This window comes from Archocentrus centrarchus, chromosome 8 (assembly GCF_007364275.1).
Source record: "Archocentrus centrarchus isolate MPI-CPG fArcCen1 chromosome 8, fArcCen1, whole genome shotgun sequence".
NCBI lineage: Eukaryota > Metazoa > Chordata > Actinopteri > Cichliformes > Cichlidae > Archocentrus > Archocentrus centrarchus.
Genome location: NC_044353.1, coordinates 3,356,990 through 3,375,750, shown reverse-complemented (window position 1 = coordinate 3,375,750; position 18,761 = coordinate 3,356,990). Strand labels below are relative to the sequence as shown.

At 42.7% G+C, this 18,761-nt stretch overlaps 1 protein-coding gene across 1 annotated transcript in view; it reads left to right on the top strand.

Annotated features, from left to right (window-relative positions):
• Positions 1-267: 267 nt before the first annotated feature.
• The window catches only part of fus (FUS RNA binding protein), a 28,855-nt gene continuing 10,361 nt past the window's right edge, over positions 268-18,761 (top strand). Inside the window, exons 1-9 of the mRNA XM_030736513.1 lie at positions 268-402; positions 1,448-1,472; positions 1,633-1,796; positions 1,871-2,051; positions 3,078-3,304; positions 3,391-3,586; positions 13,000-13,034; positions 16,350-16,391; positions 16,815-16,924. Coding sequence (XP_030592373.1) covers positions 390-402; positions 1,448-1,472; positions 1,633-1,796; positions 1,871-2,051; positions 3,078-3,304; positions 3,391-3,586; positions 13,000-13,034; positions 16,350-16,391; positions 16,815-16,924 — 993 coding nt within the window. The 5' untranslated portion in view covers positions 268-389. The remainder of the gene's footprint in view (positions 403-1,447; positions 1,473-1,632; positions 1,797-1,870; positions 2,052-3,077; positions 3,305-3,390; positions 3,587-12,999; positions 13,035-16,349; positions 16,392-16,814; positions 16,925-18,761) is intronic.

Sequence of the window (18,761 nt, the reverse complement as noted above, 5' to 3'; positions counted from 1 at the left end):
CAGCTAATTTCCACACGTACACTTTCCCCCTCATTTTATTCATGTATTTATTTTTCTTCTTAAATGTGCTGTTTAAACAAAAAAGACTTGATTTGTAAAGCACTTCAAAATTATGTTTTGAAAAGTAAAATGTCGTCTTATTATTATTATCATTGTATGACAAATAGAGTCATTTTGCTTCTAAATAAAAAGATTAAAAAAAAAAAAAAGGAAAATGAATTCACGAGAAAAAAGAACGCTGATTTTTTGTACTGCTTTGCGCCCCCCGGCGGCCGGCGGTGGAACCGCAGCTGAAGACGACGGGGCTGCGTCCATCTTCGTCTCGATTCCTCTTCTTCAGCTCAACCATCTAACACGCACTGTTTGGTTGGGTGCAAGGCTCCGTGTAAATGGCGTCTAACGGTAAGAAAAACTGCTATATAAACATCGGAAGCTAATAGTAGCTTCACCTTTGCCTGCAGGTGACAGGACAGCTAGCGGTTAGCTGCTGTCTCTGTGGGGAGGTGTTGTTCAGCCTTTATTCTCACATGTAATTCATTCAGACCGCACAGCGTCGGTTGTCCGGCTGGAGGAGAGGCTCACCGGCTAACTTAAGTTAATATCGGTGCCTGCTGCGGACCGCTTAGCTCGCCGTTAGCTCGGTTATGCTAGCAACCCAGTTTCTGATGGTGACCCGGCCTCTCCACACCGCAGTCTGCGGGGCCTGAAGCAGAGAAACCGCCCCCCTGTCTACCGACCCGCTGATTTAACCCCCCACCCAAAACACAGCACAGCCAAAGTAATGAAAGACTGCCTGGAACACCGTTTTATTTTTCACATCATCGTTGGACTGGATTATCCCGGGATAAACAAATAGATTACTAAAACTGACCCATATTTGTGATTTTTATTGCAGCATAACTAAGGGAGGCTTCAGGGTCGCCTGATCCAAAAGGAACGTTTTAAGCGTAATCTTAAAAATAGAGCCAGTATCTGCCAAATTTTAATAGAGTTGCTTTGCTGTCTAATGTGGTCTAGAGTGAAAAATTTTTAAATATTTTAATATTTTCATAAATAGTTTGTTGCAAATCCGAAACAGTTTAAATCAGTTTTTATATTTGATGAGTTAATCCAGTCATGTTTGGACCGATCTAACCCAGACTGGGATTCAGTGTCATCCCAGACAAAGAGAAAACTTTTACAGGTACTGTCTTCTAATGACTTTAGTGGACCTGCTTAGCATAATAAGTCACCTTTAAATAAAAGTAAAGGTAAAACAAACCACTCACTAATTGCTCATGCTGCTGCATTTTTGTGTTAGAGAATATGATAGATTCAGTTCATAAATAGACATTAAAATGTGTTCATATCACTGCTGTTGAGTTTGTGAGGTTATAGAATGTTAATTACTGTCATTAGAATTTACTTTCATTGGAATATAAACCATCTGTGTGTTTTCCCCCCACAGATTACTCCCAAACATCTAGCCAGGGGTAAGTTATGTAATTCAGTCATTATTAATACTCATCTATAAATTTAAAACATGAAAAGAAAATCCTTGTATTTAATTTTGAAAATGATTTTCTTTTGCAAATCAATTAAAAAGGATATGCTAAAATATTTAAGCAGTGTATTCTTGGTTGGTGTGTGCAGCTACACGTCCTATAGCGGAGGTGGCGGTGCTAACCAGGGCTACAGTCAGTCATCTGGACCGGGTTACAATCAGCAGGGCTACGGAGGCTACAACCAGAGCTCGGACAGCAGCCCCGGCTCCTACAGCCAGGGGGGCTACGGCGGCTACAGCCACCCCCAGTCAGGTAGAGGAATACCCGGCATCCACCCACAGTCGCTGTTTTTCAGTCACCTCTGAATCCGTATCCCTTTTTCCCAGGTGGTTATGGGTCTCCACCCTCGAACCAGGGAGGTGGTGGTGGTGGGTATGGCCATTCCAGTCAGTCCTACGGCTCCGGAGGCTACAGCAGCAGCAACCAGCCATCCAACATGAACTACAGCCAGCAGTCATCATTCTCTGGTTACAACCAGCAGCAGCCGCCTCCTTCATCATCTGCAGGGTACACACACACACACACACACACACACACACACACACACACACACACACACACACACACACACACACACACCTTCTGATTCTCAGCCTTTAATTCACTGATTTCAGCCCCATTGGGACAGAAGTGATGTTTAGGAGCAGGTGAAATGAAAGCAGACTCCTGGATTACTGTATAAATATAGTAGATCAGAGATTTATGCTAGAACTTCTTTTTGCAAGGAAGAGGGAAAAGTCAGAAGAAACTTGGAATATTAAGCAAGGATGTACATTTCAAGCAGAAATGCTCACACTCATCTCAGTAGCAGCCTGTGTTGTGACAGGACGGGACTTCATTTTCCACAGATCACATTTTGATGGTGGTCTTTGGTTTTAAATGTTTTTCTAGTGTGCTCAGTTTTTGTTGTTTGATGGTGGTCAGCAAACAGCTTCCATCTTCATTACCGCCACCTTCCAGCAGCATGAGCGCTTTACACCAGACGACAGTGAAAACAACAGAAATGTAGATTTGAGACAAACACAGCTTTGAATATTCATAGCAGTTGAGCTTTTTCTTTTAAACCCAGATTCTCTGCTTGACTCTTTCAGGTTGGAGTAAGACTTACTTTCAGGAATTGCTTCAATAATTATGACTTGCTAATTGATATAAAACAGGTGCTTTTCTTTTTATAATAAGACCATGTTTTTTGTGTTGTAAATCAAGCACACGGTGCGTATTGCCGCCGAGTCAGCTGATTAAAGGAACTTTGATCAGCTGACTTTTTTACTGTAACTCTGCGACCGTTTGTCCTATCGGAAAAATTCAAACGGTTCCTGAAAGCCCAGAAATTGCACTCCACAGCCACATAGGGGATTACAGTATTTGTTGCTGGAAGTCTGTGAACGGCAGCGCTTTTTAAGTACGTTGTGTCACAGCTGATGCATTCAGAGTTGAAGGTTAAAAAGGGCTGATTGTTAGTGTTATCTTCCTGTGGTCTGCCATGTTGCTTTGTAGTCTTTTAACACTTCCTTCCTACCTGCCATCTAACAGCTATGAAGGTAACTCTCCACCTCCCGGCTACAACCAGCCACCGAGCGGTGGACCGAGTGGGGCCGGTTTTGGCAGCAGCGGAGGGCAACCTGGTGGAGGCTACGGGGGCAGCGGGAGCCACTCTCAGCCTCCTCAGCACGGAGGAGGTCACTACAACCAACCGCCAAGCTACAGCACTCCACCTCCACCAAGCTACAGCCAGCAGAGTCAGTACGGGCAGAGTGGAGGTGAGGGGCTGTAGGTGTTTGCTTACTGACTCAGATCACATCAGAATTTGGTCTGCTGAGGTCTGATTGTCTGAACTTTCTCTCAGGATATGGAGGCGACAGCCCGCCAATGAGTGGGGGAGGAGGAGGCTATGGAGGACCTGATGGAGGTTACGGAAGTCAGGAAGGCCGTGGTGGCAGGGGCCGCGGCGGGGGCGGATTTGGAGGCCGCGGTGGCGGCGGATATGATCGCGGTTTTGACCGAGGTGGCCGAGGTGGTCCGAGAGGAAGAGGAGGCATGGGGTAGGTGTGATCACACTGAAGCTCAGTACTGTGCTGCATCTGAATGTCTCCACCCAACTGGTTTAACATGGAGTCACATATGTAGGCATGTATAAGTAAAATGATCCATATTTACAACTAGAAAAGAGGAAGTTTTACCTCACCTGCATATATGAGAAGGTAATCTTCCTCAGTGCTGCTGTGGAGCTCCTCTCCACCCAGCAGAAGAGGCGCTGCAGACGAGATCGATTAATGTCCGAACAACTTGACATGTGGTTAAAACGTGAAAGGTGCACAGCTGTCATCTCAGGATATGAAACACAGACTCCTCAGACGGTGAAGCAGATTCAAACCCAGACCCTTGTTGCTGTGAGGCTACATTGCGTTCCACTCGACCACCTCACCGCCGTATCATATGGGACCAGTAAAACGTGAAATACTAACGACAGTCTGCAATCTGTTCTGTGCCATTATGGAAACATGGCTTTTCCTTACTGCTCCGAGCGCATCAGCCAAGATTACCAATGATTTAGAAGCCAAAACATTTAATTTAAAAGTACTCGTAGGAACAGGTGTGTGAACCTCAGCTTAGAAGGTGGAAGGGACTGAGGAGAAAGTGCAACCTTAAACAGGCTTCACCTGCATCCAGCTTAGTTTCATTTATTTATCTACACATTAAGAGCACAAATGCAGTAGTTTTAAAAGCAAACATCTGTGCTCTGATATCGGATCAACGTCTTCTTCTAAAAGCTGGAAGGGCTAACACGGTGAACTGAAATGAAGCACGCAGCATGATCGGGGGTGTTCCTGGTTCACGGTGGTTTGTGTAACGGTCCTGTCCCGTCAGTGTGGTGAGCAAGTGAGAAGCAAATATTTCTGGTCAAGAATGGATCATTAATACAGACATTATTAGACGCTCACAGCCAGATCATAAAAACAACAATGCAGCCACACTCAGTTTCATTTATTTTGAAAATCTGCGCTTTTTCACACAGAGGTTTTATTAATTACAAAAACGGGAAACCTGTGGCATCAAACTTGGGGTGAAAATGATCCGCAGTGGCCGTTTCTGGTTAGATCATCACTGCATATGAAACAAAAATGACTGTAATACGGTGCTTTGTGATCAGAGAGGACGATAATTTTAGAAATCAGAAACCCTGATTGTTCAAGCTGCTTCTCGTGCATAAAAATTAGGGCTGGATGGATCATTTGTTCATTATTAACGAATGGATATTATTTCTACTGAGATAAAACATTTGACAACATTCCTTCAGTGTTTTAAAAAAATTTAGAGTTTGTGGCATTATGTGCAAAAGGTGGCACCACTGTGGTTCCTAAAATAAATTAATAAATAATAAATATATACCTTGCAACAATAAATAAGAAAGCAATAATGGTTGCCTCATCAGAAAGTTCCTCATTGCGTAGATGAACTCCATCTCCACTTCTGGTGGAGGCATCGCAGAACAAGCTCTCCACCTGCGGCAGGTTCTGGTTAGAGAGGCCCTTCAGCTCACAGAGGATCTCCACAGAAGAACAAGGACTACCGTCAACAGCTGCAGTCCAAGATGGTGGAGTCAGGTGGAGCTGGAGTCAGGTGTATCCAAGTCCGTCCATCTCTGTCTCCACAATGATGGCAGGGACTGCCACGGTAGTGATGCGGCCATTGAGCTGTCGATAGTGAAACCATGAGCCTCGCCCTACTTTGATTGTAGTGCCTGAACTTTCAAAATAAGAGCAAAAGAATTGTCCACCGGTAAATCAAACACAGATGATGCTGTAATCTTGTATGGCTGGAAATAATAGAATTTAAAAATGCTGAAAAGTTATAAGTAAACTTGGGTTGTCTGGCAAAGTAAAGTCCAAGTATGGAAAACAGTGTTGACACTCAGATTAGATTCTGATTGGAGTATTCATTTTCAAGGATGATAATTTTAGCAAATATCAGTAGACTGCTCTTCTGTTCAACCCTTGGCAAGAAGGAGATACAGTACCAGTCAAACGTTTGGAGACACTGTACTGTAAATATAAAAATGAAGGCTCACCTGCAATCCAAATCAGGATTCACATGCTTTGGTGTCTTTAATAAATTAAGACACACACATGCACATACTCACACACAATATTGCCAAAAGTATTGTATCCACTGCTTCACTTACAGTGGGTACAGAAAGTATTCAGACCCCTTTAAATTTTTCACTCTTTGTTTCATTGCAGCCATTTGCTAAAATCCAAAAAGTTCATTTTATTTCTCATTAATGTACACTCAGCACCCCATCATGACAGAAAAAAAAACCCCAGAAATGTAGAAATTTGAGTCTTCTTAGGAATGATGCAACAAGTTTTCCACACCTGGATTTGGGATCCTCTGCCATTCTTCCTTGCAGATCCTCTCCAGTTCCTCAGGTTGGATGGTGAACGGTGGTGGACGGCCATTTTCAGGTCTCTCCAGAGATGCTCAGTTGGGTTTAGGTCAGGGCTCTGGCTGGGCCAGTCAAGAATGGTCACAGAGTTGTTCTGAAGCTACTCCTTTGTTATTTTAGCTGTGTGCTTAGGGTCACTGTCTTGTTGGAAGGTGAAACCTTCGGCCCAGTCTGAGGTCCTGAGCATTCTGGAAGAGGTTTTCTTCCAGGATATCTCTGTACTTGGCCGCATTCATCTTTCCTTCAGTTGCAACCAGTCGTCCTGTCCATGCAGCTGAAAAACACCTCCATAGCATGATGCTGCCACCACCATGTTTCACTGTCGGGATTGTATTGGGCAGGTGATGAGCAGTGCCTGGTGTTCTCCACATATACCGCTTAGAATTAACACCAAGAAGTTCAGTCTTTGTCTCATCAGACCAGAGAATCTTATTTCTCATAGTCTGGGAGTCCTTCATGTGTTTTTTGGCAAACTCTATACGGGGTTTCACATGTCTTGCACTGAGCAGAGGCTTCCATCGGGCCGCTCTGCCATAAATCCCGACTGGTGGAGGGCTGCAGTGATAGCTGACTTGTGGAACTTTCTCCCATCTCCCTGCTGCATCTCTGGAGCTCAGCCACAGTGATCTTTGGGTTCTTCTTTACCTCTCTCACCCAGGCTCTTCTCCCACGATTGCTCAGTTTGGCTGGACGGCCAGGTCTAGGAAGAGTTCTTGTCATCCAAACTTCTTCCATTTAAGGATTATGGAGGCCACTGTGCTCTGAGGAACCTTGAGTGCTGCAGAAAATCCTTTTGTAACCTTGGTCAGATCTGTGCCTTGCCACAATTCTGTCTCTGAGCTCCTTGGGCAGTTCCTTCGACCTCATGACTCTCATTTGCTCTGACATGCACTGTGAGCTGTGAGGTTTTATATAGACAGGTGTGTGCCTTTCCTAATCAAGTCCAATCCATTTAATCCAATGGAGTAGAACCATCTCAAGGAGGATCAGAAGAAATGGACAGCATGTGAGTTAAATATGAGTCACAGCAAAGGGTCTGAATACTTAGACCCTTTGCTGTGATATTTCAGTTTTTCTTTTTAATAAATTTGCAAAAATTTCTACATTTCTGTTTTTTTCTGTAAAGATGGGGTGCTGAGTGAACATTAATGAGAAATAAAGTGAACTTATTTGATTTTAGCAAATGTCTGCAATGAAACAAAAGTGAAAAATTTAAAGGGGTCTGAATACTTTCCGTACCCACTGTATATCTCCACTGCTCTAGAGTCCAGTGGCAGCATGCTTACACCGCTATATATGATGCTTTCCATTGCATTTGGTGATGTAAGGCTTGGATGCAGCTGCTCGGCCATGGAAACCCATTCCATGAAGCTCTCTGCACACTGTTCTTGAGCTAATCTGAAGGCCACGTCAAGGTTGGAGGTCTGTAGTTATTGACCGCTGTTCACTATGCACTGACCCTGCTGTGTGATTTTATGTGACCTAGCCCTTTGTGGCTGAGTTGGTGTGGTTCCAAAGCACTTCCTTTAATGTAATACGACTAACAGCTGACTGTGAAAATTTTACAACTGGACTTGTTGCACAGGTATCATCCTATCACGGTACCACGCTGGAATTCACTGAGCTCCTGAGAGCGACCCATTCTTTTACTAATGTTTGTAGAAGCAGTCTGCATGCCTAGGTGCTTGGTTTATACACCTGTGGCCATGGAAGTGACTGGAACACCTGAATTCAATAATTTGGATGGTGAGTGAATACTTTTGGCGATGTACACTACCAGTCAAAAGTGTCCAAACTTTTGACTGGTAGTGTGCATTTACACATTCCCACAAAAATCCCAAACAGCCCAGGAAAAATAAAATCTGAGATTATTTATTATGTATCAATATGAATTATTATTGGTTATTCTCTCAAGTCAGCTAATGAAGCTAAAGGTTGAGTTCCAGATGCTACAACTGTGAAAGCTTATTGCAGCTGTGGCGGCCACACTAACAAAGTACAGTGTTGGGTGAGCAGCCACAGCGATGGCTGATTCATGTTATCCGGTCTTTAAGTCTGACGTCATTTCCGGGTCCAAATGAATAAGCAGCAAGTGGCATAACCAATGACTGTTCACTATTGAAGATGATTGTAACATACCTTATCAACTGCAGCCATTTCCGCTGGTCTTTCTCATCGGTAAAATCACAGCTGTGTGTTTTTTTTTTTTCGAGTCGGATCGGTTAAAACAACCAGGGAAAAGGCATTGCGTCATATTGATCATGTGACAGTTTGGACCAGGAAATGGAATTCTACGTCATCACTTAACAACTAGATTGCCCAAAGTTTTGAATATATATGCACAAGCTTCAGAGTGGTATTTGGTGAAGCCAGAGTAAAAGAGCAAAACGGATAATGGGTTGGAGCAAACCTTTATAAACCCAAAGAGTCATACGCACAAAGAACATCAGCACTGAATGGTTGAGAAGCTGTGAAGCATAAACTGGTATGGTAAGTTGATGTTTTTGTTATTCTTATAGAGGTTACGTAATCTTAATTATTCTTCTTTAAGAAGAATGATGTTGATGCTGGACTCAGATAAACTAGTTTGCCATTTCATTATGTTTTTTTCTCATCCATTTTGTACTTCCTGTACATCTCCTTCCACACTGGGTCATCATGGGAGTTCACCACATTGAGAAATAAGCAGATGAAATGTGCCAAAGTTGTTTTATAAACATTCTGGGTATCGTCACGTTAAGATTGGACATGGATGAGCATGTAAAAGAAAGCTACTGAGAACTGTCTGCAGTTTTTACATCAGTGATATTCTGCTATAAGTAATAAAGTATGCAGTTGCTTCAGAAAGTATTCAGACCCTGTCACTCTTTGCACTCTTTAGTGCATTTTAAGTTATTGTCATTAGATTTTTTTTTAATAAACTTGCATCCATCCATTTTTTAAATCTGTATAGTCACAAAAAACAGGCAGGAGGGACCCTCGCGCTCACCATCTGATGACGAAATTTACATCATATAGGTCTGAGGGGACCCTAGTTGACTTGTGGACATTTAAAGTATTCATTTCAGCCTCCCTCACCTCCTCCAGCTCTTTTGGAGAGACACTGAGGTGTTCCTTAGCCAACTGAGATATAGGCTCGCTATGCACACTATGGTTGGAACAGCAATCATTTTAGAGCGTTTCCATCTGAACGCGTTACTTTTCAAAAACTGATACTGTTTCCACTGGAATCCTCTCACATTACGGAGCCATAATCTTTCCAGCATGTCCTGAGTCTGTACCTGGGCCTCTTCAGCTCACCAGGAGGTGGTCCAGGAAGCCGTCGTGGTCAGATGCTGAACCACCTTACCTAGCTCCTTTTCTTTTTTGCTGCTTTGAGCAGTGGTTCTACTCTGAGCCTTTCCTGAATGACCGAGCTCATCACCATATTTCTAAGGGAGAGCCTGGACACCCTTCAGACTAAATTAATTTCCACCTCTTGCATCCTTAATCTTATTGTTTTGGTCACTACCCACAGTTTGTGGTTATGGGCAAGAGTACGAATGTAGACATGTGCACCTTTGCTCTGAGCTCCCTCTTCACTGCAAAGACTGGTACTGTATCTGTAAAACATTTCCAAAACATGGTTTCACTTGGCACGGGTGGGTTTCTAGGAAAAAGAGAGAGAAAAAATAAAAAGACGTTTCTTAGATCATTTTTAAATCTTTAAAATGTGCCAACCTCAATATGTCTGAATACTCTCAATGTGCATGACTACTTAGATATTTAAACCAGTAATATCACTGCGAATACTTTCTGAAGTACTGTTCATAAAGGTACAAAATAATTACCCAAGTAAGAAAGAAAAGTGGAGATATACACCAATCAAGCAGAACATCATGACCACCTGCCTAATTTTGTGTGGGTCCTCCTTCCCCTGCCAAAACAGCCTTGACCCACAGAACCATGGACTCTGCTAGACCCCTGAAGGTGTGCTGTGGTATCTGCACCAAGATTTTACCAACAGATCTTTTGAAGTCCTGTAAGCTGTGAGGTGGGGCCTTCATGATTGGACTTCTTTGTCCAGCACAATCCCGCAGTATGCTTAATCAGACTGAGATCTGGGGAATTTGGAGGCCAAGTCAATGCCTCAAACTCACTGTTGTGCTCCTCAAACCAATTCTGAGCCATTTTTGCTTTGTAGCAGGGTGGCATTGTCCTGCTGAAAGAGGCCACAGCCATCAGGAAATACTGTTTCCATGAATGGGTACACATGGTCTGCAACAGTGCTTAGGTAGGTGGTACGTGTCAGTCCACATGGATGGCAGGACCAAGGTTTCCCCAGCAGCAGAACATAACACTATTTCGGCCAGCCTTGCTTCCTCCCATAGGCATCCTGGTGCCAGGTGTTCCCCAGGTGAGCACATACACCTGGCCATCCACGTGATGTAAAAGAACGCATGACTCATCAGACCAGGGCACCTTCTTCCTGGTCTAGTTCTGATGCTCATTGTTGGAGCTTTCAGTGGTGGACAGGGGTCAGCATTGGCACCCTGACTGGTCTGCAGCTGTGCAGCCCCAGCTGTGCAGATCACAACAAACTGTGATCCACTGTATGTTCTGACACCAGCATTAACATTTTCAGCAGTTTGAGCTACAGTAGCTCGCCGTTGGATCAGACCACACAGGCCAGCCTTCACTCTCCACGTGCATCAGTGAATCTTGGCTGCCCATGACCCTATCTCTGGTTCAACACTGTTTCTTTTTGATAGTGACCACTGCAGACCGGGAACACCCCACAAGAGCTGCAGTTTTGGAGATGCTCTGACCCGGTCATCTAGCCATCACAATTTGGCCCTCAAACTTGCTCAAATCCTCACACTGCCCATTTTTCCTGCTTCATCAACATTAAGGACAAAATGTTCCCTTGCTCCCTGATATATCTCACCCACTAACAGGTGCCATGATGAAGAGATAATCAGTGTTCTTCACTCCACCAGTCAATGGTCAAAATGTTATGCTTGATCAGTGTAATATCCAAGAAAGAATGATTAGCCCTGTAATTAAACCGTTAGGCATTAGATGTGTGTAGGGAATCTAGCGAGCTTTGCCTGTAAACCTCTGTACGCCTCAAACTTCATAGAGTGAGTTTTTACTCTTCACGTGTCTTTTTCTCTGCAACAACTTGCTGAAATGTGTTTCCATGGCAGATAAAGTGTGACCTTGACTGTCTACAAACTAACACACCTTAGTATATCACCATCGCCTGCCTTTTTCCACCTGTTACCACCACCTTCCCAGCCAGCCCTTGCAGTATTACTGTACCATACTCTGCTTTAATCAATCTTTGAATCTTCTCCTAGGCTTTTACCTTCTCTCCAGGCTGGCTTTCTGCTTTTAAGCCATCATTTGGGGAAAAAGCAATATGGGGAAATCTACAGACTCATTAGTCTTCTAATAATTTAAGGACAAATTAATTTTTAAAAAATTAGTATTTTTCGAGAAAAACCTCAAACACTTTGGATTTGCTGCAATTCGTGTAAAGACAGGGTGTCTACGGGTTCTTCAAAAGGCTTATAATGTATATATTTTGTAACTATAAAAATCCTAAAGAAGAACTACATTTTCTTGATTCAGTTGGGTGGGTCCGAAACCGTTTTTAAATCATGTCCACTGTGACAGTTTTCAGAACACAAAGGCTATTTTGGCCTCCTCTGCATAATTAGATGTGACTGAATCATTGCTGGCCATCCTGTTTTTAGAAGCCTCCAACTCATGAGGCGGTACCTGCATCAAAAGTTAATCTACTTTGTAAATATCAGTTGATTTGGCCTGCTGTAATTAGTGAACGTAAGTTGACAGATAACACCTGAAGATAAATTAACCTCTTAACATCCACCAGGTCACTGGTGAACTATCTTGGCTTGGGTCAGCCACATCTCCATATACGCTTTTCCATTGGGGTGTTCCAGACACCCGAAAATTTCATAGAAAGTGGTGGATATTAACCAAACCATAACCTTAGATGGGCCACCAATGACCTGGTTGATGTTAAGAAGTTCTAACAGGTATTTTGGCCAATTCAGTTTTCTTTATGTCATGCAGTTCAGAACACCGTGCATCTTGTGGCGAATTTATGCCATCTTAAAACGACTCAATGTATATTTTTAGTTTTTTGTGTACAAAAGATTGTAAATAGTAACTGTTTTACCTTAGGATGAAAATAGAGAAATCCTTTGTTTAGACCCGGTGGACCCACCCTCAGCACTGCACCAGCCTAAACCCCAAATATGGTAGAGACGCAGAAGGCCTTGCTGGCCAAGCTCGATAGACAAAATGCAAAGAAAGTTAACCACACATGATTTAAGAATAAAAAATACTTTTGGTTGTTGAAGCCTGTGGCTGGAAATGCTAACAGAACAGTCTGTGCTGTGTGTTGAAGGTGTTTCAGACTTGAGGATGGGAAACAGGAAAATAATTAAATTTTTGTTTCCTTTTCATATTATTGAACACATCTGGGCAAAAACTCTGTTTTACCTCACTGTTAATTTTGAACTGGTGTCTGTGTTTTTCACCTTTGTGTCATTGAAAGTGAAATTACTTCGGTCTCAAAGGTCATAAATTGAACTTGTTTATACCTGTAGACACCCTGTGCTGAATGAATAAAGGTTTTCTGAGACCTTTAAAAAATATTACCAACAATAACACCCACCAGGGGATCAGAGGTGCTGATGTTTGGGTTGGTTAATTTGCACTAAAAAGTGACTCTTATGATGAAACAAATGAATTGTACAAGTTTATACACCTTCTGGGCAAGAAATGCAAATTTCAGCTGACAAGGTCTGTAAAGTGACCTCTTGTCCATGGGGTATATTAACATGTAGTAAGGGTTCAGTTGGGCAATGCCAGTGAAGAGGGGTGGGTTTAGCAAAGACACTCTGAGAGTGAAGGTTACCCACAGCCCACTGAGAGAAACCGCTGTCAGCTCCAGACTTCAATGCGTGTCGTTTTTCTCTTCCTCTTCATCAGCATGGGCGATCGTGGAGGATTCAATAAGTTTGGTGGTAAGTGACAAAAAAAAAACCTTTAACACTTGAGTGAAAAGGTGTGTCAAAGCTAAAAGGGGTGAAGCTCAACTGGTACTTGAAGTGTGGTTTTGGGGATAAAACTATTCAGTGTGGCACATTGAGATTTCCAACTGAATAAACAACAACTGAACAGCGGGGGTCAGGCTTATTTTAAGACTTTGAATATGCTACACAAGTGAAGCATACTATCTCTAGCATGAATGTACAGGTAAGAATACCCAGGGTGTTTAGGTGTTACCTGATTGTGACTGAAAATGTCACACAGAGGGAGCAAAAACTGCACCATTAGCCTGACGTGCCCTTCCAATGCTCCTCTATCTTGCATCTGGGGCATTTGATGGTGTTTGAATTTGAAGACTGGATGGTGACAAACTCAATGACTGAAGTGAGATAAGTAAGGTGTGGGAAGTAGATTGATATTAAACAAACGTGACTGAAGTTAAATGTATGAAATGACCAGAAATGTTCTTAAAGTGTCAGAAATCTGTGCCACTAATTTCCCACTACCAGCTCACCTGCATAACCTATTTATGGTTCATTCTGTTGAACTTTCCAAAGGACAGCGTAAAAAGGTGAAAACTGGTTGGTTTGCACACCTGAGGAATTTTATCAAGAGCCAGTAATTTTATCTGGAGCAAATGGTGATTAAATCTGAGAATTTGCGGTGTCTTTGCAACTTTGGAATCATTCAGAACAAAGGAACAAGAGGCATGAATCCTTAGTTGCACCCCTAGATGTGGGAAAATCATAGAAAGGTTGTCACACTTTGGTTTCACCAGAATAATTGCAGGTTATAGGTTTACGGTTGGAATAATTTGTGAATTCTTACTTTTGCCCCTGTCATGAGAACAGACTTAAGTTTCAGGTTGAAGAGGTTTTTGCTTTTGTTCTATATAAGCAAGTGAATTAGTGTTGGTGGCAATGGCGGTAACTTTGATGGGTTCCTCTGTCGAAGATTATTTGTTTTGACCATAGTTCTTGAAGGAAATATTTTCCATTGTTTATGATCCAGCTCATAAGCCGCAGCATAAAATGGTACTGACAGCAGAGTTTTTAATGTTTGTTTTTCAGAGTCAGAAATGTGCATTTTATTTAAATGACTACAAGTTAAAATTTACAGGGAGATCACACAGAGAAGTTCTAGCAAGAAATGGTGTTTCACCCACCAAGCAAACGTGTCTTTAATAGGTAGTGCAGTAGTCTTCGCACCATCCAAAGACTACTGCATTACTACTGGACTGTTAGTCGAGCTTGGGAGCTGCATAACACCAGTAGAAATAGTAAAAATATGCTGATTTGAAAGATGCAAAAGTTTCATAAGAGAGAATATATAGCGGAGAAGCAGCACTCAGAGAATTCCTCGTAAAGATCTGTTTGTAATGAAAATCTGCCTTAGAACAGCTGAACTTGAAAATGATAAAAGTTTTCACCAAAGATTTAAACATTGTTTATTGAGTTGCAATTTTTCAACATGCAATTTTTAATTTCCTCATGAACACTGAAATAAAAATGATGGCAACATTATTTTAAAGTTCCTAAGGGCCAAGACTTCTAGAACGAGTCTTTTTTTTTTAGTGATAATTGTAGGTTGAAGCTACAGCTCTCTTTTGGATCATTTCAGTAGTACTTGGTGTTGTTTGCTCAAACTGCTCAGATATGTGACCATATGGTTGCCAAATGGTGAGACTCTCTCCTAGAAGGACTTAAATTCTATTTAAACAAAATCATTTTTAAGATGTAAAAAGTTTTAAAGCAGTGTTTCCCTGAGCGTTGAGTAGTTTATTGAGGGTTTAATGTTCTGGACTCTCGATTCTGCAATGTCCTCAGTGTAGATATGGTAGAACACAAACATCTGCAGGTCTCTCTGGTCCTGAGGATGGCAGTTCTTGGAATAAATATTTCCTCCAGTTTACTCAGTGGGATGACAGTAGGATCCAGCAACATAAACATCACAAAAACAGCTTCATCAAAAAGCAATAAACATCACAACAAGGGCATTTTTAATGTAAGAAGAAAAGCATTTTAGGCTTTTTAATGAAGATTGTACTTTAGATATGTGGAAAAGTGCAACTATTTCTGTTAAGTTGATTACAGGACAAAGTTATTGGGTTGGCTTTTATCTTGTCCGGCCACCAAAAGATCAGCGCGATGCCCCACCCTCACCTCTTGTTAGTTAATGTCATGGATATGTGATTGGATTTAAGTTGGCAAACCAGCTCCGTGACACTGAAGCTTGAAGTTGAAATCTCTTAGTCACTGGGACGTCGGACATAATGAAAACACAAAATTTTTTGTTTTGGTTTCAACAATGAGTCATTTACAAAGACTGGTCATGCTCGAAGCTGCCAGTCACAGTGTTGCAACCTCTGAAGTATCTGAGGGGATCTGCCCTTGCAGGAGGTTTGCTTCAGGTGTCTGATAAACAAAGCTGTGTTTGATTTAAACAGGGAACATTGAGTCCACATCTCTTTCAAAAAGGTGGCAGGATCTGATACACCAAAGCCCTTCACAAGGTGTTTGAGGTCATCCCGACAACGCTGCTGGTTTTCCTTGTGGGGTCAGTTCTCAGAGTGCCAAACATGGTGTCCTTGTTCCCAAGATGTATGTTGGGACAGTGCCCAAGAATCCTTTGTTGAAAACTGAAGCATGTAATGGGATTAATGAATGACATGGAGTGTTGTGCCAGCTGAAACTGAACAGAAACAAAGGCAATTGTGTTTCATTGTGTTTGACGTGCCTCCAAGACTCTAAGGTTGGTGTGAATGGAAATCTATCTCAGAATGCTTCAACATGAATGCATTAAATTTAAGCAGTCCACCTTTAAGGCTCTTTCCAAAGTGTCTGTGTGTTCTTGTTGGAGAAGAAAAGTTCCAAAACCAATGATGCACAGATGTCTCATGTCTCAACAATGTGGACAGTCTTGTTTTGTACACTTTTTCATGGTGAAGTGTACAAAACAAGATATCAGATATCAGCTCCTCGCTGACCTCAGTGTACAAGGGCTGTGAGGTCTGCTAAAGATGATGTGGCATAATAATGAAGTGGTTGAATTGAGACAGGAAAAATGTTTTTGTTTTCATGGAAGTAAACAGGCTGTTACTTAAAGAATGTTTAGAATTTAATAGTGGTGCTGGTTATACTGGTGGGAATGAGGTGTGCATGAGAGAAATTAACTGTTGGTAAGATTGGTCTTCATTTATGATGTAACAGGTGGCCTTTTCCATGCCTTATATTTGGTTTTTTTTTTTTTTTTTTTGTTTTGTTTTTTTGTTTTTTGTTTTTGTCCTTAAGGACCAAGAGACCCAGGACACGGACATGGAGGACCCAGTTTCAGTAAGTATTTCCCTTTTTGTTTGTCTGACTACCAAAAAAAGCACGGGACGTTTTTCAGACAGACGGAACTGGTGCAGCAGTCAACAGTTCAGAAGGCAATAAATTCCTAACAAGACAACTGCAAATATTTTCTCCTGTAACAAGATATAACCAGACAGGTTTTCTTAACTCTCCCGGCTGAATAATTTTCAAGGTAATAATACATTAATAATAATGGTTTTATTGATCTTTGACCTCATCTGAAAAGCAACTTAATTCATCAGTACATAGCTGGATACAACCTGGAGTTTGATTAAGTTTACAGTGACTGGTCAGTTTTTATTTTCGTTGGCATTTGTCATAAATAGATTTTTACAGTGTGATATTTGAACAAGTTATACCGTTATTGCTTTAATAACATCACTTTATATCATTTTGAAACAGTGCAGGACCAGGATAACTCTGATAACAACACCATCTTTGTGCAAGGCCTGGGAGACGACTACACTGTTGAATCAGTGGCTGACTTTTTTAAGCAGATTGGGATCATTAAGGTAACTCAGTGATTCATGCTTGGCCAGTAATAACTGTTTGGATATAAGTCACTTATCGATAAAGCAGTTATCCAAGTATGTAATATATGAGTAATTATGGTGCCAGGGTGGCTCAGAACGTGGGTAGGGGACCATGCATACCGTGTGGCAGTGTGGTCGGCGTAGGTTTGAGTCTTGGCATGTTGCCTTTTACCGTGTGTCTTCCCCGTATCTCCTCCTGCTTTCTTGTCTCGCTCCACTACAAAAAACTGTCTAATAAAGCCATGAAAAGGCCAAAAAAAAAATCTTAAAAAATGTCTAGCCAGTTGCGAGATATCGACTAGATATAGTTGGGCTCATCTCAATGCATGGCCTGGGCTCTGGAACCAGTCTCCTGGAGAGGGGCTGGACTCTGTTCCAGTCTTGAGTTACCCTCAGTGAGAGGCAGTGAGCTGGGGTGGGTGTTCTTGTATCCCCTCACTTGCTGCACGTACATTGGAATTTTCACCGGTGGACGAGAGGATTGTCCTTCGGCTTCCGTGTCCAGACGAAGACTGGCCCACATTCATACGTAAAGGAGCAGTTCACAGAAACACGGTGGAAACGTGGGCCCATTCTTAAGTGTTTCACCGGTGCTTGAAACTGACACCAGTACTGGTACGAGCACCGGCACCTCTGCGGTGGAAAAGTAACATGAATGGGATGCTCACGGGTTCTCTCTCTGGTGACTCCATCACCCTACTGGGACTTCATGACATGACAGTGAGACCTGGAGGGACGTGATTGGGAGGAATGGCCTACCTGAACTGAACCTGAATGGTGTTTTGTTATTGGACTTCTGTGCAAACCACCGTTTGTCCATAACAAACACCATGTTCGAACATAAGGATGTCCATAAGTGCACGTGGCACCAGGGCACCCTAGGTCGCAGGTCGATGATCAATTTCGTATTTGTATCATCAGACCTGCGGCCGTATGTTCTGGACACTCGGGTGAAGAGAGGAGCTGAGCTGTCAACTGATCACCACCTGGCGGTGAGTTGGATCAGGTGGTGGGGGAAGATGGTGGACAGACCTGGCGTACCTAAACGTATTGTGAGGGTGCACTGGGAATGCCTGGCAGAAGCCCCGGTCCGGGAGATCTTCAACTCCCACTTCTAGCAGAACTTTGACTGCATTCCGAGGGAGGCTGAGGACATTGAGTCTGAATGAACCATGTTCCACGCCTCCATTGTTGTGGGTGCTGCTCAGAGCTGTGGCTGCAAGGTGGTTGGTGCCTGGCATGGTGGTAATTCCCAAACCAGATGTTGGTCACTGGAGGTAAATAAAGCCATCAACATGAAGGAGTCTTATCAGGCTTTGTTAGCCTGTGGTACTCTGGAGGCAGCTGACTGGTACCGGCAGGCCAAGCAGAACACAGCCTGGGCATTGGCAGAAACAAAAAAATGAGGTGTGGAAGCAATTCAGTGAGGCCACAGAAAAAGACTTTTAAATGGCCGCAAAGTGATTTTGGCAAACTGTCAGGTGACCCAGGAGAGGAAAGCAGTGCTCTCCTCACGATGTCTATAGTATGGGTTGGGCGCTGTTTACTTCAGCTGAGGTTACAGTCGGGTGAATGAGATTACAGGGATACTTTACTTTTAATCTCACTGACACACCTTCTTTAGTGGAAGCAGAGTCTGTACATTCTGTATAATGACAATAAAGGCATTCTATTTTTCTATTCTATTCTATCTAGGTCACTGAGGTGGTTAAACAACTCTTTGGTGGCAGGGCCCCTGGGGTGGATGAGATTCGTCCCGAGTTCCTGAAGGCTCTGGATGTTGTGAGGCTGTCTTGGTTGGCATGCCTCTGCAACA